Source organism: Podarcis filfolensis (assembly GCF_964270895.1).
Source record: "Podarcis filfolensis genome assembly, chromosome: 17".
NCBI lineage: Eukaryota > Metazoa > Chordata > Lepidosauria > Squamata > Lacertidae > Podarcis > Podarcis filfolensis.
The window spans coordinates 9,477,766-9,505,208 of NC_139621.1; the positions used below are offsets into that span (position 1 = coordinate 9,477,766).

At 48.3% G+C, this 27,443-nt stretch overlaps 1 protein-coding gene across 7 annotated transcripts in view; it reads left to right on the forward strand.

Annotated features, from left to right (window-relative positions):
* Positions 1-2,639: 2,639 nt before the first annotated feature.
* The window catches only part of ELAVL3 (ELAV like RNA binding protein 3), a 77,076-nt gene continuing 52,272 nt past the window's right edge, over positions 2,640-27,443 (forward strand). For 3 of the 7 annotated variants that reach the window (XM_083593777.1, XM_083593783.1, XM_083593778.1), the window contains exon 1: positions 2,641-3,471. In XM_083593777.1, the coding sequence (XP_083449903.1) occupies positions 3,463-3,471 (9 nt within the window). In that variant the 5' untranslated portion in view covers positions 2,641-3,462. Of the gene's footprint in view, positions 3,472-27,443 lie in introns of all 7 variants that reach the window. The other 4 variants (XM_083593779.1, XM_083593781.1, XM_083593780.1 and 1 more) reach the window with 3 other exon arrangements.

The following is a 27,443-nucleotide window of genomic DNA, read 5'->3' on the forward strand; positions in this document are numbered from 1 at the left end:
CTCTGAGTGATGCTGCAAGTCAATATTGAGCTAGATGGATTCAATCAATGGTGTTTCCTGCACTTCCATATTTTTATTGGAGTGCAGAGGTTAAGGGGCTGGGAAACCCTTGCTTCACATGGAGCCAAGAGAAGTGTATTTACACTACAGATTTCAATGGGTTCAATAGCTATTCCCTCGCCATGGGGAGCTCTGGGAATGATAGTTTTGTGTGAGGGGGGTTAGCAACTTGCCCCCAAGAGGAAAATCATCAGCATCTTCACCAAACTACAATTTTCAAGATTATTTAAGGGAAGACCAAGAAATTGCTTGAGGGTGGGCTTCTTCTGGGGGGAGCTGTCTAGGCAGGTAGGATCCTTAAGCAGTAGCTGCCCAGTCTGCCCCCCCTTAGTTTATGGTTACCAGATTTTTTTCAATGAATCCGGGGACATTTTTTAATTTTTAATTTTTTTAAGCTGAGTAGCAACAGGGAGTCAGTAGTGGGGATGGTGAGGCAAAAGACCCTGGGGCCAAGCACGCATGCATATTGTATAAAGGTGCAAAGCCCTTCTTTCGCACCCTGTGAAACATAAATGCACAGTTTTTTTAAAACTGGGCAACGGCTGCCCACCCGCAACTCCTGGGCCTCCCCCGATCAGTCAAAACAAAGGGGGAAGGGGGCAGGAAATCTGAACCGCCGGACGTCCTCAGTTCCCCTTCGGCAGCAGGGGCAGTCAGCAGCCCGGAGCCATTTTTCCTCACCGGAAGTCCCCATATGATGTGTTGCGCACAAGACACATCATATGGGGACTTCCACCGAGGAAAAATGGCAGGTACCACAGCAGTGGGCAGCTCCTGAAGCCAGCCAGAGCCAACTGCACTACCAGGCTGGCTCCGGGCTGCTGAGGCTGCCGCTGCCACGTTTCGCAGGGACAGATTTGCAAATCTGGGGACATTCTGGGGACAGAATTTGTCCGAGGACAGATTTGCCAATCTGGTGACTGTCCCCGGGAACTGGGGATGTCTGGTAACCCTACCTTAGTTCTAATATGCCTGAATGGATTCTCAGGTGCGCAGCGCATCTCTGGGATACTTGCTAGAGTAGGAAAATAATAATGTTCAGGACATCTGTGACAAAAAAATATTCTCAGTTATATATTTTAAAAAAACAAAGCCAAGTTCAAACTTGCCTCAGGCAGATAAACAACTATCAGGTATGTTTCATTTAGAAGCCCTCAATGTTAGAGTAACTGTGGGTCTCTTTATAGCAGAAGGAGCTCAGTTGTTTTTTAGTTGGATGAGAAATTCTTTCTGGGGGTTTACCAAGCTGGTGCCAAGAGATCACCCAGGACACTAGAGTCTAAGTTGAACATTACAGGAATATGGCACCTGATTGAGTATGATATGTCATTAAATAACTCAGTTGTGTGCGCCGGGGTGTGCAACTTCCAATCTAATGCTTTTACATGCAAAATGGGCAAGCACAAGTTCAGTTGTGAGGACAGCTATTTTTGAGTTCCCTGACCTAGCTGTGAACACTTGCTTACTCCAGTCACCATCTTGCTCTCTGTGCCCACTGATTCTTGAATACCAGGGAATCAACTTTCAGCTTCAGATCTAAGTGTGATTCCCTTGTGAGAGATATCTGCCCTTTCTCCCTTTGGTCAATTCAGCATGCATGTATGGGCACCACCTCAAAGCCCTGCAAGAGAACCGGAGTCTGGAATATACATTCTGGATTTCAGTTGGAGCAATTTCATTTGCAACCAGAATCAGTTTGCCTGGCATGGCTGGCTCTTATTCCAAGTGTCCCTTGCCAATATTGCAGAGGATGTTGGAGGGCAACTAAAGAATTGTCCACCACTGGGTGTGCTCAGCACAGCATCCTCTTCGATGCTGCAGGGATGCTGCTGTGGGGGGCAAGTTGTGGATCCCATGCAGCCTTACATGATCTGATAGTTCTGCTCCAGCACTTTCTTCATTGTTCCAAGGAAGCTAGTGTGTGTGTGTGGAGGGGATCTTCTCTCTCTCTCTCTCTCTCTCTCTCTCTCTTAGAATCATAGAATTTCAGAGTTGGAAGGGACCCGAGGGTCATCTAGCCCAACCCGCTTGCAATGCAGGGATTTTTTTTGCCCAACGTGGTGCTTGAACCCACGAGCCTGAGATTAAGAGTTGCCATGCTGTACTGTCGGAGCTATCCCAGCTCTTTCCTCCTCCTTCCACCATCTCCCTTATCTCCCCCCACCCCGCTTTCTGGGGCAGGATGCGCGAGACATTTCTCTACCACCTGTTCTATGCGCCTTCTATGGCGCCTTCCTCGCTTTATCTCCTCCCTGGGCTGGTGGGTGGTCTAAATGCCCGTCTGAACGGGCGTCTGCAACGGGGGGCGGGGAAGGGTTCACCATCGGGAGATAAAGAATGGGAGAAGAAGCAAAGATTCAGAGGGGGGCGCTTCGTCTTCTCTCCTTCGCGCATTTCGTTTTGCCCATCGTTACCTCCCCACGCAGCCTCTCCACCGTGTGTGTGTGTGGGGGGGTTTCTAAGCGGAGCAGGGAGGAGCGCGCCTCCGTGATGGCTCGCCGCCGCCAGCCAATGAGCGGGGGCCCTGTCAGTCTTGGGGGGGGGCTCATAAAAGCTTCTGGCCCGGCAGGTGGGGGGCCACTGAGGGGCTGCGCGGGCGGCGGAGCGAGCCCAGCTGCGGCGGCCGGGGCCCCCGACGGAGTAGCGCCTTGCTCGCGGCCAAGGACAGGCCCCGAGGGGGGGCCCGGAGAAGAGAGCGCCCGCCCATCCCCCTCTCCCCCCCCTCGCCAAAATCCCCGGGTGTAAATAGTCAAGGGCGTTTAAAGGACCATTGTGTGAATCTCCGCGAGTCGCTCGCCTCCCGTCCGTCCCTCCTCCGTTTCCCCCCTTTTTAATTTCCCCCCTTAAAAAAAAAATAATCCGCCCATTTCTCTCTCTCTCTCGTTCTACTCCCCCCCTCCCGCGTTCTTTTCTTTTTCTGTTTTCTCCGCTCCGTCCTCCTCTCCTTTTAACATTCCTCGCGGCTCCCTTCTCCGGGCTAAATCCCGCTTCGACGCCCATCCTTTCTCCTTTCCCTCTTCTTCCGTTCCTTCCCCGCCTCCCTTCTCCTCGGGAGGGAAGCTGTTTTTATAAAAAGAAGGGTTTTTCTTCCCTCCGCTTCTCCCCCGCCCCCCCGGGACAGCAATTTATCCTCGCTTCCTCCCACCCCCCCCCCACCTCACCCGGACGGTTCCCCCCTTATTTTGTATGCGCCACCGTCGCCGGGGGGGTCCAACTCGCCATCGATCGGGAAGGCAAGGCGACCCCCGCCCCGCACCCGGGGCCAATCCGTTCCGACCCGCCCCACCCGAGGAGGAGGAGGAGGAGGAGGAAGAAGAAGAAGGGGGCGAAGAAGCCCGATTCTAGAGCCGTCCACGGAGCCGCCGCCGCCGCTGCCCGGCAGGATCCCGGCGCGCCCTAAGCATGGTCACTGTAGGTATTTCGCGGCTCCGGCGCTCCTTTGTATGCTTCGGGGGCGGCGGCGGGCTGGATGGGTAAACGGGGGAAGGGGGGAAATGTAGCGGAGACGGCGCTCCGGAGAGCCCTGCCCCTCCCCGCTGCTCGTTTGGCCTTGAACGGGGAGGTGAAAGAGAAGGCGAAATCTCTGCCGCGGTGGCTCTCCGCGGGCGCATTCGCCCCCTTCGCCAGGGACACGCGCGCGCACAAGGGGGGCTCTTTGGAGATTCGGGAGCCTGAAAGGATCCATACGACGCCCTTCCTTCCACCCAAAGATTGCGGGCGGGCGGAGAAGGGCTGAAGAGCGTGTTCACACGAGCACACACACGTATCTGGATTGTGTCAGCTATAGTACATTGTGCAGGTCGGAGAGAAGGGCGAGCCTCCCTCGGGTTTTCCTTGGGGAGGGTGTGCGTATTCGAGTGCATGGCCGAAGCGGAGCTAGCTGCGTCTCGGAGGACGATGGAATCGACCATAACACACCAAAGCATCTATTCTAATGGGGGGGGGTCTTATCCGTGTGGTTGATTTTTCCCTTGGAGGGGAACGGTTATGCAGATACAACAGTCCTTTCCTGCACGCATCCATCACCGTGGAGGTCGTGCAAGAAGGGGAGAGAAGGACATTTTGCGCTCCCCCCCCCCGTTGCCTCCGCAGGGTGGCCCAGCTTAAGCCAGATTTATAACTCAGCGGTTTGCAATTTCGGATGCAACCCGACGGGTTTCTGTAGAGATCCGAGAGATATTGCGCGTAGGAATTGGGAGGGGAGGCGGTGTCTGGGCGTTTTGTGCGCCTCGGTCGCTTCGGGGTGTGTCTCTCTCGAGCTGGCCGCGGGCAACCGTTGGTGCTTCGCGCACGTCTGGCTGCCGCCATGCAGGCGCGCGTAAGGCACGCCGCTTTCTCGGCTGGGTGGGATCGCCGCCCGCGGGCCACCTCGTGCTCGACGGGGCCGGGAAGGCGCGCGGTGGCCCTCTCCGCATGCCGCCCTCGGGCGCGCACCTCCAAGCTGCTCCTCGGAGCTGCAGCAGCCCGCTGCCTCCGCCAACGGTGCCTTGGAGAGGGGGAGGGCAAGCGGCGAAATGAAAGCGATCCGGCTTGCCACGGGACGGGCGGGGGAGCCGACGATGCCGTTGCAAGGGGGCTTCGTCTATCTAGAACCTGCATTTCTCCGCTGCTGCTGCCGCCGCCGCCCCTCTGCACGCAAGCGGGGGAGGGACGCGCCGCCCTCCTTGGCGCGTTGCATTTTGTTGCGCGCTTGCAAATGCCATCCTTTTGAAAAGCAGCATCGCGCTCTCCCGCTCCCCCCCCGCAACCTCGTCCTCTCTCCTAGAGAGACGTTCCCATCTGGGCCCCACCCCACCCACCGACCCACCCACCCCCCGCGAGCTGGAGAGCGAGTCTGCAGGCAGGGGGATTGCAGGCGAACAAAAGGAGCTGGCGGCAGCATTTCAGGGAGGGGTTTAAGTGCCTCCCCCGACGCACAATCGGCTTGTACTGAGGCTGTTGCAAATGCTGCCAGGAGGAGGAGGAGGAGACGGGGTGGAAATGCGGAAAAGGGATGGAGGGGACGCGCGCGTGTCTCAGGCGGCGGGAGAATAGGGGTGTGAGATGGCGAGGTTGGGTGAGCAGCAGGGAGGAAGGTGGCAAGACCCAGCGGGCTCCGTGTGTGTGTGTATGCGCGTGCAAGGGAAGCATGGCATGGGTGGGTCTGTGACCAGACTTCCCTCTGTGCAATATGCGCCTGGTTGCAGGTAGGCGGGGTGGGGGCAGATATGAGTGCCTGCTTATGCCACATTTAGGGTTTAAAAAGGCGTGGACCACCGTAAGGGGAAAACAGCCTTTGTAGATGACACAAAGCCATTTTGACCTTGTAGCGATTGCTCAGTTGTGCACTCCTGCCGTACTGCAATGTGCACCCCACCCTCTGGAAAGCATGGGCATGGAGGGAGAAAGGAGTGGGGTGTGTGTGTAGGGCTGGAGTGGTGGCTTAGATGCATGTGTGCTTTCTTTCTGTAATAGCTGTATGCACCGCATCTCACTTGTGGGTGTAAAGGCAGGAAGGGGGGGGTGGTAGAGAGAGAGAGAGAAAAGCCACAGGGTCAGCAATGCAGCAGAGAGAGAGAGAGATGGAGAGGAGGGGGAACTGGGTTCTTAAAGTTGCAGTGCAAGAAAATGGCAGCTCGAATAGCCTTTCCCCACTCGCGCAGCAGGTTAAAGGGTCGACTTCTGCACTGGGGAGGCTAATCTGTGCCAAGGCTGGGCATGCTGTTTCTGCAGGCAGTTTGGATGGGGATCTGTGGGGCCTGGAGCAGGAGGGGGAAGGCCTTAGCTTGACACCAGACAGGTTGAGCCACCATCCCTTATTCCTGGTGAAACTCCAGCAATCTCCACAATATGCATTACAGGGCAGAAAAGAGAGACTGTCATCTACAACCCTTCACACCCTGGTTTAGATTTTGAGGCATTGTGTGAGGGAAAGGGAGAGGGAGAGAGAGACCTGCAATAGCTACTTCTACATTTGCCCAGTGGCAGTATTGTCTTCCCAAACGTGGCACAAACGTGGTTACCAACACCATATTTAAAATAAGCAGCGCTGTTGTGATGCCTTCGTGTGGGTGTCCATGTGATGTCTAGTTATTAATTACATTTGCCCTACAAAAAGCTTATGGCATCATAAATCAGTTTCCAAGACTTCTAGTTGTCTTTTGTTCCATCAGACTGTCACAGCTGCCCCCCCTTGGGATTTGGCTAACAAAATCTTAAATTAGTTGGTCTTCCTCTTATGTAAGGCCATTGCTGTTTCCACTTCACAGATGGTTAAACTGAGTCTGGCTTCTGATCAGCTGGTGGTGACTGGGATTTGAACCCCGAGCCAAGGGCAACCATGCAGTCCATTGGAACCAATCGGCTCCTCTTGGATTTTGTGCTGTGTGTGTTGTTTTTATTTAATACGGAGCTGCATGCTCTGTGTCTTCAGTCAATCTCTGGGTGAATAATTCTATCACCTGGGCTTCCTAAGGCTGTGAGATGAAATACTGATCGTGTAGAAACATAGAGTAGCAGGGTCATCTAGAGCAACCCCCCCTGCAATGCAGGAACCTCAACTAAAGCATCCATGACAAATGGCCACCCAACCTCTGCTTTAAAACCTCCAGTGAAGGAGCAGAACTGAAATCCTGCAGGGTGCAGCTAAAATGGCCTTGACCAGTAGATGGTCTAAGCCTTGTCCTTTAAGCTGGCAAGGAGTGTGCAGTCTGCCAGTCATTCCAGAAGGCTCTGCTCTGCTCTCTCTGTCTTCCTTCCTTCTTCAGCTCTTCTTTGCCACGTATGCTTTCTAAGGCTCTCTGCTGCCCACCTTTAGCTGCCCACCGAAAGACCCCTTTTGGGTCTTTTCTCCCACCTGTCACTTAGGGGCACAAGCCAATCCAGGATCACTTGGGATGGGAAAGAAAGGCAAAGGGAGAAGGGGAGATCAAAGGAGACACAGGAAACGGCCCAGGATGTTTCAGCCTCTGCAGGAAGGACTCACAAGGTTCTTCCTCTGCCCAGGGCCTAATCCCTTCCCAGTCAGAAGGCCTCACCCAAAGCTTTTAGTGTGGTGCTAGCAGCCAGGGGCAGGTGGGTGGGGTGGAGCAGGAATGCCCCCGAGTAGCGAGTTCAGACAGGAAATTGGCCCTTTGGGGGTTCCATCCCTGTTTCTACACGAGGAAGGAGCCAGCCGGCTGGGAGCCAGACCTCCTCGTTTCTGTTAGTCGTTATGCACAGCTTGGGGAATGGGACTTAATTGTGTTGTGTGAGATGGTCGCAGCTGCTGTGCTTCACCAGTTGGCGTGGCTGAAGCCTGGCCCAGGCTCTGTAAATAAACATGCTGTTTTTCACTCCTCGCTTTCCTTGTTTCTCCACTGTCTTAAGGCACAAGTGGCAGCAGGCTCGCCATTCTCCCCTCCTCCCTGACCCTAGTAAATCAGGGCTAGAGGCAGGGAAAGTGTGGCATTCAACTGAGTGCTCTCCTGTGTCATGGGGTGGGGGAAGAACACAGCAGCTCACAGGGTGAGCCATGTCCATAAATTTCAGTAGGTCTACTCTGGGTAAGACTTGAGCTGAATAAAGTTGACCTTTTCTCAGCGTTGCCAAATGGCTTTGCAATTAGTAGCCAACAAATGACCTTGTCGCCTGGGCTGCTTGTGGTTTATATGGCTAGACTACTACACGCCAGAAGTGCACATAATCTTGTCCAATATCTTGGATCTGGTATAAACTGCACGTTCTTGAGAAATTCACCACTGAAATCTTGGAGGGTCTTTCATATGGAAACATGGAGTTGGTATCACTGACTTGGCTGGTTATCCCAGTGTTGCTATCTTACTTCTAGGTATGCCTTGCTATTTCTCCCAAGGCTTCTCCTCCTAACACTTGGCAAAAACAAAGCAAAAACTACAAAAGTCTACAAAAGCAAATACTTGTTTCAGTGCAAAGTGTGCCAGTTTGGAATTTATTTGTGTGTGTGAAATTTGCACACTGAACCTGGATACTTGGTGCATAGTATGGATGGATCTGATTATCAGGTGAGGAACCTGTGGCCTTCTGGATGTTGTTGGACTCTGACTCCCATCATCCACAGCCAGTATGGCTAGCAACTAGGGATGATGGGAGTTGTAATCCAACATTTGGAGGGATTCTTTAGCAGTGTCCCCCATCTTCTGATTAAGACCACCAGGAGTCCACAGGTGACCTAGGCAAGTCGCTTGGAGACAGGAAGACATCGCACACTCCAGGATTAATTTTAACACATCACCTGTAATCAGCATTCAAAATTGGCAGGTGCATTTTGCACCTGCCTGTCAACCACTTGCGACCAAGTTCAGGCGCCAGGATGCTGCCTGACATCACCATCTGGAGGTGCATGCCTGGGGATCCTTGGATCTTGACTGTTTTCACACACTAGCAACACATCCTGTAGACCTCCTTTATTTTATCTGCATAATCAGAACCGAAAAGTCATATGGAAAAAATATGACCTTTGAGCCGTCTGGCTCCCAAATGGCAACTAGGCACTCTGTTTTGGCAACTGTAACCTGGTTTAAGTAACCATTTGGCACCTAGCTTATATAGCTGAGTTTCGTAGCACTGTCCGCAATACTGGGGAAACCTCCTTGGTGATATTGCAATGGATTTTAGGGTCCACACCTCTTGGATAGCCTAGTGTGCCATTGGGTTTTAAGCGTTCCTTGTTTCCCCATAGCCTACCACCTTGAGCTTTGGGGGTTGGCACTGCAGCAACCTGATATATTTGCTGGTCTTCCACTCTTACAACATCTTGATGGTGTTCCACATCCACTCAAAAATATCCACACCTAATAAGGACCCCATGATCATGTGCAGAGATTATGTTCTCTGTGCTTTCTTGAGACATTGTTGTGGTTGCCATTAGCTGTTTTGTGTGATGCATTTTTTTTTTATTTTTTGTCTTAGGGAGAATGATGTGCCTGTGATTTTCACCTCTCCTTGGGGTTGCTGGTCTTTAATTCAGTTCTTCATGCTCTCTGGTTGTTTCATGCAAGCCCAGGGTGGTGTTTTGGGGTCATTTTTCGCTTGGCTTTTGATGATCAGCTTCTCCTGTCTCATCTTTCCAGTGGTTGTGATGGTTCTTGGCAGATGCAGTTTTCTGAGGGTTGTCTTGTTAATTCTGGTCCTGGAACTAGAGTCACAATAGACCACGTAGTCTGGATTGGCCACTCTGTAACTAAACCAAATCCAACAAATGCTCCATTCAGCCTCTCCCTGAAAGGTTTCTACAATTTTTTGTAGAAGTATGACACACTTAGAATACTCCAAAGCACTGTGCTTTATATGCTCAATAATATTATAGGCAGCTGGTTCCATTATGCACTAGGAAGTTCCCCCCATTGTGTGTTTGTGACTTCTAAAGCTACCTGCTTATAGATACTCCATGAATAATTGCAGCCCTTTGTGTTTTGGCATCATTCTCTTGGTGGTTGAAAAGGGCACTTGTTTCTTCTGGCCTTTGGCTGCTATGCTGGGCTTGCATGTGCATGAACTTGCAGGACTTGCAGTTGCTTCTAGTTAGCCTTTTCCCGTAACTCATCATCTTGCTGTGCCCCTGTTCCAATTGTGCCCCAGAACACATTCCTTTTTGGGGGCAACCGCCAGGAACTCTTGCAGAAGGGATGCCCTTGCTAACTTTTGTTTGGTGGGATTTCCCTGCAACTTCAAGCCATTCACTCTTCTTGCACCTGGACGCATCACTGGTTGTTCTTTCTCTTCCTTGTCGGTTTTCTAAAGTCTGACTCAAAGCACTCTGGCCCTGCCATTGCTCAAGAGGCTGCCATCTTCCGTGGTCTTCAGTCACAAAACTCATTATTAAGTTCTGTCCCAGAACATTTCAGATTCAGCACCATGGAAGCTCAGATTCTCAGAACAAAACAAATGATGTGAAGATCAAGTTGCTCACATGTGTCTATTTTGCACAATAGGATCTGTGCTCAGGATTTTGGTGTTCAGGATTTATATATGATGCCGAGCAGGGGAACAGAAAGCATGAAGGACATAGAGGGCATCAGGACTACGCAACGGATGGACTGATCGATACCCAACCCTGATCGCTGGAAGCTCATTCCACCTTAGGCTTCAGATGTTTAGTTTAACTGGATCCTGCCCACATGGTTTTAAGTGAAAACCTAGAGCCATATTTGCTGCATTAAAAACAAAATCTGTGGCAACTTAAAGATGAAAAGAATGAAGAAGGATTATCTTTTCATAGACGAGAGCTGGGGAGGGCAATAAAGCAAATCTGGATCTTCTGATGGATCACTGGATGATTTGCAGCAGAACGACTGGCAAGTGTTTCTGACTCTTAATTGTTAAATAGCAACAACAAAATGGCATCCCTCCAGCCTTCTAAAGTAGGCCAATCCCCTGAGCTGCAGTAACTCACTCCGGTACAGATTTGTATGTTTATGTGCAGATCATCTCAATACTTGGGTTAGTGGCGTAGCGTGGGTTGTCAGCACCCGGGGCAAGGCAAGTAATTTGCGCCCCCTAACCCGTGGATTTGAGCCCCCTAACCCTAACCCCCAGATGTTGCGCCCGGTGCGGCCGGCCCCCCCTGCACCCCCACGCTACACCACTGGCTTGGGTCCCAGTAGACCCTTCCCCTGACCTACCATGTTCAGCTGGTTGGGCTCTCCCCAGCGAGCCACTATTTTTGCAATTGGCTCTGGTTGGTTCTCCTTAGTATTTGAATAAAAACAACAACAAAGTAGAGCCCACAAGCCTGAAGCCTGCCCTTGCCCTGGGCTTGGAGGCAGCTTAACCAGATGCACAAAGTGTTCTGTACTCCAAGCAAGCACAACACTTTTTATCAGGTTGGGCTCTCATAGCCCCTGAAAGCGGATGCCACAATAAATCTGTGAGTCTTTCAGAGTCTCTTCCAGGACTTAACTCTCAGGTAAGCGTGCATGGGATCTTAGCCAGAGACTCAAACCTTCAGAGATGTAGGCTTATACCTTATTGTTCATCGTGACCCCAGTTTGACCCAAGAGTTTATTTCGCCCCCCTCAGGGGCTTGGGAGATCGTTGGTGAAGGTGATGAGAGAGAGCTGTTTTCGAGAGCCCCATCCCGGTGCAACGTCCATAGTGCTCATGGTGCTGTACGGACGCGTCGGGCAGTTGCACTACTAAGTTGGCAATGGACGCTGACTGGGGTTCCTGAGGCGTAGCTGGAAACCATCTCCCCCCTGCAGCCCCTCCTTCATTTTTAAACCCACTCAATGGGCACCGTCGGACTGAGCAAGGCAGCTGGGCCTTATCACGCAGGGAGCATCGCGGCCTGGCCTCACAGCACCCTGAATGCTCAATTTCACGCTGTGCATGAAATATTCAGTGCTTGCTGCCATGTTTGCGTGAGAGGGAGCAGGCGCACCGTTTCTCCTCCCCCGCCGCTGTGCCTTCTGCCTATCCATTATTCAGCGGCTTTCATCAGGTCCCTTGGCCCTGCCTCACAGACAGGCAGAAAGGGGGGGGTCTCCTCCTTTCTGCCCTCAAATCTCTTCCCTTTTCTCCTCCCCCACCTACCGCCCCCAGCTGTTCCATCACAGTGGCTTCCCTTGTGCTTTCAGCAATGGCCAGCAATCTAAAGGGCAAGCGACCTGGCCAGTTCTGGTGACCAGGGCTCCTCGGTTCTGTCCTGAGGGAAGAGAGCGGGGGTCTAAGGGGATGCTTAGAAGCAGTGGGCAAGCAGGCAGGCACTGGCAGGAGCGAGGCTGGGGGCCAGAACTCCTCTGAGTTCTGCTGCCAGCTCTAGGAGGAGAGGAGAGGAAAGGAAAGAGCACTGCTTGTTATATAACTGCTGCAAAGCTCCACTGGACAAATCGAAATGACTCAGCAGCTTGCCTTCCGCTGTCTTCTCTGAACAGTAAGGAAACACTGGTATCTGCTCCAAATCGCAACCCAAGTGTTGACAGATGTGCAAGCGATGGCGGTCGCTATCCCCTGCATGTGGGTGCAGTCCATTTGATGGCGATGCTCTTATATTCTTGCTCCTCGTACATTCGCTTTACCTTTGTTGTGCTCCAAGGACATCAGGGCAGGCGGTATATATATAATCTCCTCACTCCTCCTTTTAAATAATAGTCACAGTGACCTTGTAAAATAGGTAGGCTGAGATGGAGCCTGGCCCAAGGTCATTTGCTGAGGTTGGAGGTCAAATGGGAATGAACCCAGCACTCTCCTGTCTCCAGTACATTATCTGATTGATGGATTATGTGTGTGGGTGAGTTCTCTTCTGTGCTGAAGGACAGTTCCCTATTGGCGCTGCATAGCTTCCAGATCTTAAGAGAAGAAGCACAAGGATGCTACACAATTCCATAGCCTCCTTTCTATAGGATTTGTTAGGCAGCATGCCTCAGCACACACTGATGCATTGATGCATTACAAGATGTTTATCTACCCCAAGGTTGTGATTTTCTGTGTTACCTGACAGACTGTCAGTTGTGATGTCCAATCTCTTCATATTGATCCAGGCATGCGTCAAATCCAGTTCTACTGGCTCCAGAATGCTAGGCTTTGAAACTTTTCAGTGGTGAGAGCACTTCCTGATCTGTCAATAAAAAAAGCAAGAAGTGGGTGGTGTGGAAAAGGAAGGTTCTGATCCGAGAGGTACTAATGTTTGCTCAGAATGTGAGAGTAATGAGGTGTCCATTTGCATTTCCTGTAGTCAAATCCAGGTATCCACAAAGCAGCACATAGCATCAGAAGCAGCATTTAGTGCACATGTGGCTGAAACTTCACAATGCATTGCAGACTCTGCATTTTTTTCTAGCACAGTATTGGAGGCTTCCAGCAACTAACCTTTATGCAGCCAAATAAGCCTAGGCCTTAATGATCCCTTTGCTGCTGTGAACAAGCAGCGTGTGGGGGTGTGCCCACCAAAATCTGCATGCCGCACAATTTGTGCTTCTTAAAAAAATTAAGTTCAGTGAAAGTCTTCCGCTTTCTGCTATGATGACGACATATGCGTTGTCTGCTAATACGTCACAAGAAAAGTTGCAAGGTGTCTTCTTTTTGGTTTTAAATACTTAAAAATATGCATATGTAGCTCAGTGTGTTGACAGATGATTAAGTGGGCATTGCTTTTCCAGTCACTTGAAAGGGGTTTAATTGCTCCCAACCAGTTAATTGGTTTAATGTTGCAGACCTACTGAGAGCAGGTTTAGAAATTAAAAAGGCTTGGCAGAGCAGAAGCCCTTCAGTCAAGCTAGGGACCTGACCGACACTCTACCGAAATCCCTGTCCAGCAGCTGAAACGCTAGTCAGTGTTCTTACCAGTCTAAAGTTTCTCAGATGGAGCAGATCTATGGGCTGCTGGTTGCATTATAATTTCATATTGCAGACCTTCACTCATGAACATAGTTAGTGCATGATCTAACACTGAGCATGACATTAAGCTTTCCTGGTGTGTGTGTTTTGCATGTCATTTTCTCAAATTATAATCTCAGAGCCATATTCATGTATGCACACATGTGCTTTGTAAGGTGAGATTGATAGGTCCGCCCTCCCCCCAGTGTATGTATGCTTGGAAGACAGATCCTTGCTTCTGCTTTCAGATACTTGTGCTGGTCTGGAAGAGAAGATTTACATAGCTATTTTCCCTTAACAAATTCCCTCTTTTTTTGTGCCGCTTGTGTAATAATATTGAACTTTCCAAAGGGCAGCGCAGTGGAAGGATGGAAAGGCGAACAATACTATATAGAATTTATTTAAGAAAGTTACCTCCTGTGCAGATACACTGAGCAAAAATCTGTTTACTATATAGATTTAAAAACTCTGGGTTAGTGAGGATCCCAGGAACCATATGTGAGTGGGTGTCTACTCCCCCATTTTATGCTATGCTACAAGGAAATGGTCCACCCAGTTTGACACCTCTGTTCCCATATTGCTCAAACTTCCTCCCCCAGGATAGGTTGGGGGGGAAAGGGAAGTTGGGTTTCCCTCCCTTAAAGAACTTGGGAGTGCGAAGGGGAGGGGAGGGAATGTAGCTGCCATGACTAGGACTTTAGCCCCTATGTTCAGCTTCTGATTAATAATAATAATAATAATAATAATAATAATAATAATATAATCCTGCCCATCTGGCTGGGTTTCCCCAGCCACTCTGGGCAGCTTGCAGCACATAAAGAATTGTAAAACAATACAGGGTTGCCTTCAGATGTCTTCTAAAAGTCAGATCGTTGTTTATTTCCTTGACATCTGATGGGAGGGTGTTCCACAGGGTGGGCGCCACTACCAAGAAGGCCCTCTGCCTGGTTCCCTGTAATCTCACTTCTCGTGGTGAGAGAACCGCTAGAAGGCCCTCAGAGCCGGACCTCAGTATCCGGGCTGAACGATGGGGGTGGAGATGCTCCTTCAGGTATACTGGGCCAAGGTCATTTGACTGGGCACAATTGGGAATCGATCAAGGGATCTGACCAGATAGGACAGCACGGAATACATTTTTGTAAGCTTCTATAAAGCATTTGTGTTCAGACCTTCTGCAACCCCCTGGTTACTTAATCCAGGGCCTGAGAGCTAAGACTTCAGTGGGTCTGAACAGAACCCTTTGGGTTGGCCAATTCATTGGGAACAGTGAGGCTTTGGGTTTTCATGAAATGAAAGCAAGTAATTTAATTTATTGCTGTATTTATTTACTACTGCGGAGGGGTAAAGGCAGTGGCTGGTTATCTTTCTTCAGTGCTGAAATGACTTGAGCAGCCTCTTTAGTACTACCTGTTTTGACTAGGAGGCGGCCTCCCCATTCATTTCCCCATCTTTGGCGGCAAATTATCTTAGACTGTTCCTGTGGATCCTGAAGCAGCACAGAGTTCACTGAGCAGAGCTGTTTGTGGAGGAAGGGGGGGAAATAATCTGGTGGTTTTATTCTACCTCTTTGGGCCTGTGGTGGTTTAATACTCGTGGACAGTGCAAAACTTGACTCTTGTTTCTAGCAGGAAGATTTTGAAAATGGCTCTTTTTCCGAAGACTGCTGATCCATTTTTTAAAATCCTAATTGGTTGCCAACCAATTAAGGTTTTTTAAAATGGATCAGCGGTCTATTTTTTGAACCGATGAATAGATTTAAATACATTTGCACACTGGAAAACCTCCTTGGATTGTGGAGGAAGCACGACAGCATCTCAACTGCGAGAGCTTATAATTTAGCTAACAATAGCCGCCAGCCATCGTCAGAAGGAAAATCCATCTTTCTTATTTTCCTCTTCACCAAAATTGAAGAATGCAGAAGACCCTCCTCACATTAATCCATTGTGGGATTACCTGGCCTATAGAGATCACGGTCTCATCCTTAGTGATGATGCTTCTTGTGCTTTAAAAGACCCATGAGAATTCCTGCTGGTCATTCCAAACCTAAGAATTAGCACTGAGGGTCAAACTGCAGGTCAGAAATGGACATCATAAAAGTGTGCGTTTGCAATGAGCCACCATGTTTCAGTTGCAGAAAGCAAACCCTGGAAGATCCCACTGACCCTAGCACCACCCTATGAGGAGAGGAGATGGATTTCCTTCCCATGCCATTTTCCTGCTGAGCATCACCTCACCAGTACAGTGGTACCTCGGGTTACAGACGCTTCAGGTTACAGACTCCGCTAACCCAGAAATAGTACCTCGGGTTAAGAACTTGGCTTCAGGATAAGAAAAGAAATAGCGCAGCGGCGGTGCGGCGGCAGCAGGAGGCCCCATTAGCTAAAGTGGTACCTCAGGTTAAGAACAGTTTCAGGTTAAGAACGGACCTCCAGAACGAATTAAGTTATTAACCCGAGGTACCACTGTACTTCGATTTGCCCCCGGAAGTTCTCTTTGTAGTTAACAGCAGTGTCAGGGCAATTGTGGTGGTGCGTGCTGAAGGGCAGGGGAGACATAGCGCGATCCTAATCCACATCTGGGCCCCATAGCAGGTTCCTTTGGAGGAAATAATGGTTGCAACATCACAGCGTAAAGCAGTGGCGCCAACTTGAACAAAATACAGTGGTACCTCAGGTTAAGTACTTAATTCGTTCCGGACGTCTGTTCTTAACCTGAAGCACCGCTTTAGCTAATGGGGCCTCCCGCTGCTGCCATGCCGCCGGAACCCTATTTCTGTTCTTATCCTGAAGAAAAGTTCTTAACCTGAAGCACTATTTCTGGGCTGGCAGAGTATGTAACCTGAAGCATATTGTAACCTGAAGCGTATGTAACCTGAGGTACCACTGTATTGGGGAAGCCTTCCCCTGACAGGAATCAAGGCAGGCCGGAGCCAAGCAAGCACAGCCCTTGGGGTGAGGCCTCTCTGGGCCCCACAGAGGCTGAACCACCTTTCTTCCTCGCCTGGCTCCAGGCATGGGAGGCATCTCTGCTCAGGCTGGTGCTGGTGCTGAGAGGCTGAGCCAGTGGTCTCACTGGTGGACAACGGCAAGCCCAGCCTGCGAACACTCCCTTCTCTTCACTCCTGGACACCAGGAGGCATTTCCTTCATGGCAGGGGGCTTGCGAGGCGCTTGGGTCCAGGCTGAGGCCGTCAGAGGAGAGGAAGGAAGGAGCCCCAGGAGAAAGGGAGAAGGGTGGGCAATTGGGGGCCTTACCTGTGCTATCATGCCGCAGCGATGGAGAAGGAGGCTGAGGCAGCTTGGCACGGTCAATTTGGGGTGGGGTGCCCCCCAAATATTTGGGGGGGCTGTGGAGGGGTCTGAGTTCCTTAGGAGTTGATGCCCATGCTTTAAAGCAGGCATAGGCAAACTTGGCCCTCCAGATGTTTTAGGACTACAACTTCCATCATCCCTAGCTAACAGGACCAGTGGTCAGGGATGATGGGAACTGTAGTCTCAAAACATCTGGAGGGCCAAGTTTGCCTATGCCTGCTTTAAAGCATACATTTAACATATTGGTTAGTTTGGCTTTGAAATAATATAATATAATAATAATAATAATAATAATTAGACACTGCCCATCTGGCTAGGTTTTCCCAGCCACTCTGGGCAGCTCCCAACAGAATATTAAAAACCCGATAAACCATCAAACATTAAAAATTTCCCTAAACAGCCCTGCCTTCAGATGTCTTCTAAAAGTCAGATCGTTGCTTATTTCCTAGACATCTGATGGGAGGGCGTTCCACAGGGCAGGTGCCACTACCGAGAAGGCCCTCTGCCTGGTTCCCTGTAACTTGGCTTCTCGCAGCGAGGGAACCACCAGAAGGCCCTTGGCGCTGGACCTCAGTGTCTGGGCAGAACGATGGGTGTGGAGATGCTCCTTCAAGTATACTGGGCCGAGGCCGTTTAGGGCTTTAAAGATCAGCACCAACACTTTGAATTGTGCTTGGAAACATACTGGGAGCCAGTGAAGGTGTTTCAGGACTTGTGTTATATGGTCTCGGCAGCCACTCTGAAATAGTAGACCACTTTTGAAAGCTGGTTCTAACTTCTCATGTTGTAGTTGGGTACCAACAGCACCCATCAAGTGCTCATAGAATCATAGTATTGTAGAGTTGGAAGGGATCCCAGTGGTCATTTAATTCAACACTCTGTAGGAATCACAGTTAAGGAATCCCTGACAGATGGCCATCCAATCTCTGCTTAAAAACCTCCAAGGAAGGAGGTCGTCTACCTTCCAAGGGAGTCCATCCCACAGTCAAATAGCACTTGGAAAGTTCTTCCTGATGTTTAGTTGGAATCTCCTTTCTTGTAACTTGAATCCATTGGTCCGTCTTCTACCTTCCAGAGCAGGAGAAAACAAGTGTTGAAGGTTTTGCATATGTAAAAATTGCTTCATGGCCCCTTATAATACTAAGAAGCTTCTCCACACTCCCTGCATAGCCTCTAAGTACTATATTGAGGCATTTACCAAATTATAATGGAATGTGCTCATTATAGGTAGTCCTTGTGTGCAACGTGTAAAATGAGATTTGGCTTAATCTCATGTCTGTTTGAATTTGTTTTGCATCAGTTGTCCAGTAAGATGTATTCAAGGGCTTGCAAGGCTGCTCATGAACTATACACTATAAGGAGGGATTTAGCCCAACGGGATGAGCATGAATGTGGAGGATCTTCCCTCTCCACTTTATGTTGGAATAGTTTTGACTAAACTTATTTGACTAAGTTTCAAGTAGTGCTTATAGTACACTTGGTAGCTGAAGGCCAAAGCACTTAAACATCCCAGCAAAATCGGAAAGGATAAGGGCAGAATACATGAGCCAAGCAGAGGAAGTTCAAGATAAAAGATTCCTAATTTGCAAGAGCCATTTGGTAATGGAACACAACTTTTTAGGGAGGCCATGGAATGTATTTTGAAGCTTTTAAAAGATTCTGACTTGGTCTTGAAGTTGTTTCCATCTTGCATATTTTAGGAGGCTGTGGTTTAGGGGGCCACATTTCAAGGTGTCGTTTTGAAGTGGCTTGGACCCACACATGAATGGCAAGAAGCCACTAGCTCCAGGTTAACATGCTTGGGGACACTTGACTCTCGTCCTGTTGCTAAAAGCAGTGCAGCCATTCTTTGATTTCCCTAGTGTTAATTGTAGCCCAGAAAGCACTGGAGGAGGGGAGGAATCATTGCGAAAGTGCTGCAGTTATTAGCGCATCCACGCTGCAGCCTCCAAACATGGCAAGACAGGCATGTGTGCAAGTGTGAAAACATACAAACATTTTTAAAATGCAGTTTTTGCATTTAGAGTATGAGTCATATCAGGGATTGAGGGTGTGGGAAATGGATTGAGGATTAAATCTGTAGGTGTAAATCTGAACCTCCTGTCCCACGTGTGTGGGAGAAATACTAAAGCAAAGTAAAGCCTTTTTAGCAGAGTAAAAACACTTGGAAGTTTTGCAGTTTATTAAAGCTTAGGAATTAGGCAGTTATACCTTTTTATCCCTTCTATTTGTGGTCTCTTGACCTTTCCCCCTTCACCACCGTTGCAGAGAATGAACCACGTTTTTGTAAGATAAACAGAAAAAGGATTTACTTACATTTCAGTGCAGGCAGCAAATACAGCAGTGTGCAGAAAAATACTTCTGAGTTACAGTAAAATAATATGCATTTGTGATTTTGGCTGCAAAGGGGAAAGTTTTGTCAGTTAGAGGGCTGAGCTGGGTGTTCCTTTGACAAAGGTGTGACTGACTCAGCCAGGAAAAGATGGTTTGTGTTTCACAGACAGACATCCCGATTCTCAAACCAGAGATAATTGGAGGTTGGTAATTAGTTCCAATCTACATTTAGGCTGCAGCAGCTGGTATCTTCTTTTGTCACCTATTGAACTGACTAGGGCAGAGAGAAACATGGCTGTTGTATTCCTCTGAAGCACATGGAACAAGTCTAAGTTTCATGACAGAAGCAGGCATTACACCCCAGTTTCATTGACACACTCTGCTTTGAGGTGCCACTCAAAGGTTGTCGTCTCCAAGCAACTATTAGATTGTGCGGTTCGACAAGGGAGCAAGCCTGATATAGCCCCAGGTTCTTCCTGCCTTGCTGGAATAAGTGTTGGATCCTTTTCAAATGGAAATGGAGGAACTTAGGTTGTGTACACATTGCTGGCTTGAAATGCAGCTAGGTTACTCTCTCAATTTGAACCAAAGCTGGCTTGGGGAGAAATGCAGAGGGTGGAATTCAACATAGCAGTAAGTAGGGTACTTCCCCACTCTCCTCCCCACACGCCTCCTAAACCTGTCCTGTGGTATTCCCCTAGCCCTCCGGAGCAGTTTTAATGGTTACCCAGGGTGGGGACAAAGGCCCTTTGATAGAGCAGGCCTCGTTTTGCTTGCACAACAACTTAGTTGAATCCACCCAGAATTTCCAAAGAAAACAAAGTACAGTGGACCCTTGAGTTATGTACCGCTCTGGATACGTAAATTTTGGGTTGCGAACACGGCAGAAGTGTATACTTCCGGGTTTCACCCTGCGCACATGCTCAGAAGCACTCTATCGCGCCGTTCATGCGCACAGAAGCGGCACCTCCAGTTACGGACTTTTAAGGTTAAGTACAGACCCCCGAAATGAATTTAATTCATATCCGGAGGGTCCACTGTAAGAAATTCCTCTGTGTCCCCACCAGCTTGGTGTTCTTTTGTCCTAATCATGGCACTAATATCCCCACATATTCCAGTCGCACAAATCATGTCTCTATCCATGGCAGCGTTGGTTTGAAAGTCGCATAAAGAATGCAGTCATGTGCTGAAGCTTCCCTACAGATTGTTGTTTTCTGAAGCTTCATTTGTACAAACAGAGAGACTGGAACAAACGTGCTGGTCCTAAAGAATGTGTGGAAAGTGGCAAAACGTTTCTGAAGTGGTTCAACCGGTGGGCTTCTGTCACAGAAATAGGTTGGGAAGGGAGTGGTGGAATGACTGGCTTTGCAGTAACAAAAACTGTGTTTATAGTATGAGGAAAGCTTTCCCCCATGTTTCCCATGAAGACTTTTAGGTGGTAGGCGGTCAAGTTGTTGAGTCAACACAGGCCCCTTCCTGGCTTTAACCTCTGTGCTGTCGCGATTTCCAGGATGCGATTCCAGGGAGACTTCTTATGGGTGTGTTGCCACCTCAGTCTCACAGACAATGCTCTCTACATGGATTATTCCTTGGGAGTGCAGCTGTTATTCTCTGCCCAGCTCATGGGCTTGGGAAGGGACCACAGCTCAGTGATACAGCACATGCAGAAAGCTCCAGTTTTGATCCCTAACATCTCCAGTGACAATTATCAGGTAAGCAGGGAGAGGAGAGAGACCTCTTCCTGAGTTCCTGGAGAACTGATGCCAGTCAGAGGAGGCGGTATTTGGACTAGATACAGCTACCTATGCTCACAGTGGGTCCTTGCCTACTGAACAGGTGGTAAAAACACTCAGGAGTTGGTAGAAAGTAGAGTACAGCGGTACCTTGGTTCTCGAACGGCTTGGCTCCCAAGCAAATCGGCTCCTGAACTCCGCAAGCCTGGAAGTGAGTGTTGCAGTTTGTGAACGTTTTTTGGAAGCCAAACATTTGATGCGGCTTCCAATTGAGTTCAGGAAGCTCCTGCAGCCAATCGGAAGCCGTGCCTTGGTTTTCGAATGGTTCCGGGAGTCGAATGGACTCCTGGAACGGATTAAGTTCGACAACCAAGGTACCACTGTACTAGCAAGTTTCCGGGGGGCTACTTACTCCCTAAGGACACGAGTGGCGCTGTGGGTTAAACCACAGAGCCTAGGACTTGCCACGGTTCGAATCTCCGCGAAGGGGTGAGCTCCCGTTCCTCAGTCGCTGCTCCTGTAAACCTAGCAGTTCGAAAGCAAATCAAAGTGCAAGTAGATAAATAGGTACCGCTCTGGCGGGAAGGTAAACGGTGTTTTCGTGCGCTTCTCTGGTTCACCAGAAGCGGCTTAGTCATGCTGGCCGCATGACCCGAAAGCTGTACGCCGGCTCCCTCGGCCAATAAAGTGAGATGAGCACTGCAACCTCAGAGTCGGCCACGACTGGACCTAATGGTCAGGGGTCCCTTTACCTTTTTACTTACTCCCTAGTGGAATGTGTGATGTTAGGGGGAAAGGTAGTACCTCTGCTGGGGGACACACTGTGCTCCTTCTGGGGTAGGTTGTCCACCTTTGGTTCCCAGCCTGCCCATTTTGGAGAAGGAAAACTCTGGTCCTAAAGTTCCACTGGCTTGTGGGATATCTTTGGGAGAAGAAAAGCTTAAAGAGTAAACCCTACACAAATCTGGAGTGGAGTCTCTAAATGGTTGGATAGCAGCTTGTACACCACCTTCCAGCAAAGTCCAAGAGGAGAGACTTGTCATCTGGGCAGCCCAGGACCTCCACGCGCACTGGCCAGTCTTGTGCCCTGGAGAGGTCACTTTGGTGCTGCTAACACAGTGATTTGACTTCATCCCCAGAGGCCCACTCCAGTGTCTCTCAAGACAGACGGATGCCAACAACTTATCCCCTACTTGGTTGCTGGAACAGAAGCAGCAGTGGGCCTTGCAGAGTTCTTTGGGAGCTAGACTATGTCATGCTATTCACACTTTATTAAAAAGCCTATTTAAATTGGCTTCTTTTAATCTGAAGAAAAGGGAAACATGGGCCCCTAATTTGGAACGTGCTGTTGATCTGGACCCTGCGCCAGTTTCTGCTGAAAATGGTACCTTCTTGGCTTGACATACTTGCTACTAGGGTGCCTTAAAGGAACAGGACAATTTTCAGCAGGAAGGTGGCAAGTGTGGTCCCCATTCAGATTGGGAGTTTGCTCCCGATCAGCTTGTCTTCAAAATGCAAGTGTCCTGTTTAGATTTTTTAAATTTTTTAAAAAAAATTAATGTAATGTGGTATTCCCTTCAATATTTTTCAGGAGGAGTGCATTGTCAGGGTCATTTAACACAGACTGGTTGTTTAAGAGGATTAGAGAGATTCTTAGAGGATAATGCTCTATTGTTGACAATCGAATAGTAGTGATGGCTAGTAGCTTCTACATACCAGTTGCTGGAAACCATAAGAGTGAAGGATGCTCTTGAACTCAGATTCTTCCCTTAGGCCAGAGTTTCCCAAACTTGCGTCTCCAGCTGTTTTGGGACTACAGTTCCCATCATCCCTTGCCACCGGTCCTGCTAGCTAGGGATGATGGAAGTTGTAGTCCAAAAACAGCTGGGAAACCCTGTTTTACGCATCTGGTTGGCCACTGTGAGGATGCTGGACTAGATAAGCCACTGGTGTGATTTAGCAGGGCTGCTCTTACGTTGTTAAAAGCTGGTGAATGTGATTTTATTCTTTTCCTTGTTAATTGTGGACCAAAGGGCAAAAGTTAGAGCACACAGGTCCGAAATGTTTGGCCTGAATATTTTTTTTTGTTTAGGTCCCAGCTTAAAGAGTTCATTGAGTAGCTATAACTGCTTGTGGAACTCAGTGTTAATGTGGATACCTGGCATCTCCTGGCAACAAGACCTCAGTGCAGGTCACGGTATCTGTTGTTATGGAGGAAGCTCAAGTCTGCAGCAGCAGCTGATGGAGAGCTTCCTCAGCTGGGAGGGGGACCAGCTGGGAGGCTGTGGGAGTAGCAGTCACGTCCATTTCGTCATGATGCTCCCTGTTGATGTGAGCAAATCATGCGTTCCAATGCTGAGAAGAGAGGCTAAGGAACCAGGTTGCTGTCGTTCCTTTCCATTTGTGGCAGCAGCCTCAGTTCCATTCAGAGAGAGCTCTTCCTCTGGTCACAGAAAGCTCATTTGCTTTCCCCAGCTTTTCCTCATTCTGTCTCTTGCTCTGCAGTGTCTTGTTTTCCTATTTTCCTAATCTCAGTTATTTGGCTGCATTAAGCAGCTCTTGTGCAGCCAGCCACACAGAAGTGACAGTTGGGGCCTGAATGTGAGGTGTTCTAAATCTTGAAAGGGACAGTGTAGCGCGGGACTGTTCCCCAGAAATGCAATTACGCCTGGGATTGTTTTGCATTGAGATGGGTGTTCTGTTGCAAAAATGAGCCATGGTAGTGTATATATCACAGAATTTTAGAGTTCGAAGGGACCACGAGGGTCATTCCACACCCTGCAATGAAGGAATCTACTGCCCAACGTGGGGCGCGGACTCACAACCCAGAGATTAAGTCTACTGATGGAACTATCATATGTGTGAGTACATCAGCATTATGCCAGTGGTCAAAGGGGTGGTGCGACTCCCCCAATAAGGAAAGGTTAGAGAATTTGGGACTTTTTAGTTTAGGGAAAAAATGAATAAGATGTGGCATGATGAAAAGTTTATTATTATTATTATTATTATTATTATTATTATTATTATTAATACTCCGCCCATCTGGCTGGGTTTCCCCAGCCACTCTGGGCGGCTTCCAACAAAATAGTAAAAATACAATAAAAAATCAGACATTAAAAACTTCCCTAAACAGGGTTCCTTCAGATGTCCTCTAAAAGTCAGATTGTTGTTTATTTCCTTGATATCTGATGGGATGGCATTCCATAGGATGGGTGCAACTACCGAGAAGGCCCTGTGCCTGGTTCCCTGTATCTTCGCTTCTTGCAGTGAGGGAACCACCAGAAGGACCTCGGAGCTGGACCTCAGTGTCCGGGCTGAACAATTATGCACGGCATGGGGAAATTAGATGGAGAAAAGGTCTATCAGAAACTTAGAACTTGTGGACAACAAAAGAAGCTGAATGTTGGAAGATTTAGGACCAATGTTAGAAACTGAGATATGAAAGCTAGGAGCTAAATGGCATCTTAAACCTATGTTATGGACGCAACACTGCAATGTCTAGGCACAGTTTTTTATAAGTATGCAAAGCTGAAAATGATTGAACTGCAGTTAAAATATTATGTTCATTTTTCACATGGTCTAGTCCTTCCCCTGCCCACCCCCTATATATTATTAAGAGGGTCTCTTCTCCAGTCTTCAGAGAGTAGCTGGAAGTGGGGAGGCAGAAAAAGGTCCCCCTTTCCTTCCACTCTGCAGTTTTAATCTGAAATCTTAGGCACAGTACTGCGCCCAGACAGAGCTCAGAAACTGCTTGCGCTAATGAAATTCTCTGTCTCAAAATGCGCCTAGAACAGTAGGAGTTTTGAATACTGTTTAGGACAGAAAAAAGAAAGTACTTCTTCACACAGTGCATAGAACGAACTACGGAACTCCCTTCCACAAGAGGCAATGGTGACCCCTGCCCACGTCTGTGATTTGCAGGGGTTTGAACTAGTTGACCCCCGGAGCCCCTTCCAACCTCCTGGGATTCATGAGCCATAGGTGGAGGTCCTGCACACACAGACATGCCTATGTTTGGATGAGTTACAGGTTACTGTTCGATGTTACTAAGCAATTGCAGGTTTTGCTGAACTGCTGGAGATCATCCAGCAATCTGCCAGTAGATCCAGTTTTACATTCCTTCTCCCTTTTTGAAAAGGGTGAATAGTTGCCTGTGCAACTCTTGAGAGCAGCCCTGGGCATGGTTCTGCTCCCTAACCACATTTTGCTCAGTGGGCCTTGTGTGGGACTCCACATCTACTTTTAGTTGTTCACAGTATTGTAAAGTTCAGACATTTCACATCAGCAGCTCAGTAAACCATCAGCTTTGTCATCAAGTCCTACATAGTCCCCTCCTGGGTTTTGCACTGCCTGGGCTGTGGTGGCAATAGAGCTGTTTGGATGTCTTCTTCCTCCTCTTCTTCTTCTTCTTCCTCTTCCTCTTCTTCTTCTTCTTCTTCTTCTTCCTCCTCCTCCTCCTCTTCTTCTCCTCCTTCTTCCTCTTCCTCCTCCTCCTCCTCCTCTTCTTCCTCTTCTTCTTCTTCATCATCTTCTTCTTCTTCCTCTTTCTCTTTTTCCTCTTCTTCTTCTTCACCATCATCTTCCTCCTCCTCCTCCTCCTCCTCTCCTCCTCCTCTTCTTCTTCTTCTTCTTCTTCTTCTTCTTCTTCTTCTTCTTCTTCTTCCTCCTCCTCCTCCTCCTCCTCCTCCTCCTCCTCCTCTTCTTCTTCTTCCAGGCTTTCCCCCACTAAAACAAGGGTGAAGAATAGAAGACGTTGCTTTTAAAAATAAGGTGCGATTTTTCGCATAATCACAAGGTTCCCGGAATGGAGCTGTTAAGTACATACACTTTGAAGGCTTCCTCTTTGAGATGCACAATAAAAGCGTGAGAATAACTCAGCACCAATGGGGATGGGCTAGAAGGCGGTAAAGCTCAGGATATCTTGGTTGGTAGGACTCTCTGAGATAATGTGAGGTCATGGGAGTCCAACCTGGAAGAAATGTCTCTGCATGGTCCAGTGCTGGTAAAGGCATGTGCACTTCTAGGGGTCAGATATGCCACATGGCGGCCTGTAATGTAATGCACAGCGCATTAGCTTTTCCCTTTCCAATCAGGTGTGGGCCTGCTTGGGTGAAGTATGTGAAGGCATCATCTACACCAGGGGTCAGCAAACTTTTTCAGCAGGGGGCCGGTCCACTGTCCCTCAGACCTTGTGGGGGGCTGGACTATTTTTTTGGGGGGGGGATGAACCGTTTCCTATGCCCCACAAATAACCCAGAGATGCATTTGAAATAAAAGCACACATTCTACTCATGTAAAAACACACTGATTGCTGGACCGTCTGTGGGCTGGATTTAGAAGGCGTTTGGGCTGCATCCGGCCCCCGGGCCTTAGTTTGCCTACCCATGATCTACACCAACCCCAATGCTCTTGTTTACAAAGCTGCCTCTCAAACCAGTAAAGTTATAAGGAAAGGATTATTTAAAACATAGAGAAGTTTGCAGCAGTCCATCTAATTTTGAAAATAAGAAATCAACCTAGTTCTCTTGGAAATCATGATTGAGGGAATAAAACATATTTACAGGTTACCTTTAAAAAAATAGATCTAGTGAATTTTCGGAAGGTGGGGGTGGATCCTACAATATATGCATTTACTGAAAAAGTTATGCTTCTAGTATATTAATCTTACTTTAGATGCAGGCAACACCTGGAGCAGCATTTATGCATCATTCTTAATATACTATAATATGTGTGTTTACATATGGTAGGTGAACTCTTTAACTATTCCAAACTTAGGGAGCTTAGGACTTTCAAAGCTAAAATCAGCCTATTGGGTGATATCCAGTGTTACTTATAGCTCCTGTTGACTTGGCATCTAAAGTGCTCCGACCAATTGAGGAGAAGAATGACCTAGGTGCGTTTCATATTTTATTTATTTTTTGACAAAAATTTTATTAGTTTTTACAATATCAATGACAAACAAAAACATAAAACAAACAAAACATAACAGACATAAATCATAACCTTATTGAAAATAACAGTTATTTACTTTGTAAAACGACTTCCTTGTTTCCCCTTAGTTGAATTTCATTGCATATCCTTATAATGGTTTTCCAAATCCCAATTTTAATACCCTTTAAATTAAACATTAACATCTTTAAATCTTCTCCTTCTTGTATTAAACATATTATTTTATCAGTTAACATAGATACAATCCTAAGCCCTTTAAGTATCTGGACGCTATTTCCAGTTATTTTAGCTTAACAAATTTAACTAAATAATCATTAAATTTCTTCCATTCTTCGTGATGTTCCTCCTCCTTCTGGTCGCGGACTCTTCCGGTTAGATCGGCTAGCATTTCAAGCTGGTAACGTGTACACAGCAATACTCAAGAGTAGATCCATTGAACTAAGCTGACATAAGTGACTGAAGTCCATTAATTACAGCAGGTCTCCTATAAGTCTGACTAACATTGAATATTGCCTCTTGAATTCATGACCTCGAGTGATTTGGCACTTTGAAAGCACCTCCCAGAACAGAAGAAAAATCTTCACTTTAGCAGGAGGTTCAGTGCAAAACATTGTTGGCAGCTAGACTGGTGACTGGGAGCGGCTGCCGAGACCACATAGCTCCGGTCTTGAAAGACCTACATTGGCTCCCAGTAAGTTTCCAGGCACAAATCAAAGTGTTGGTGCTGAATGTGCTAAATGCTAAGT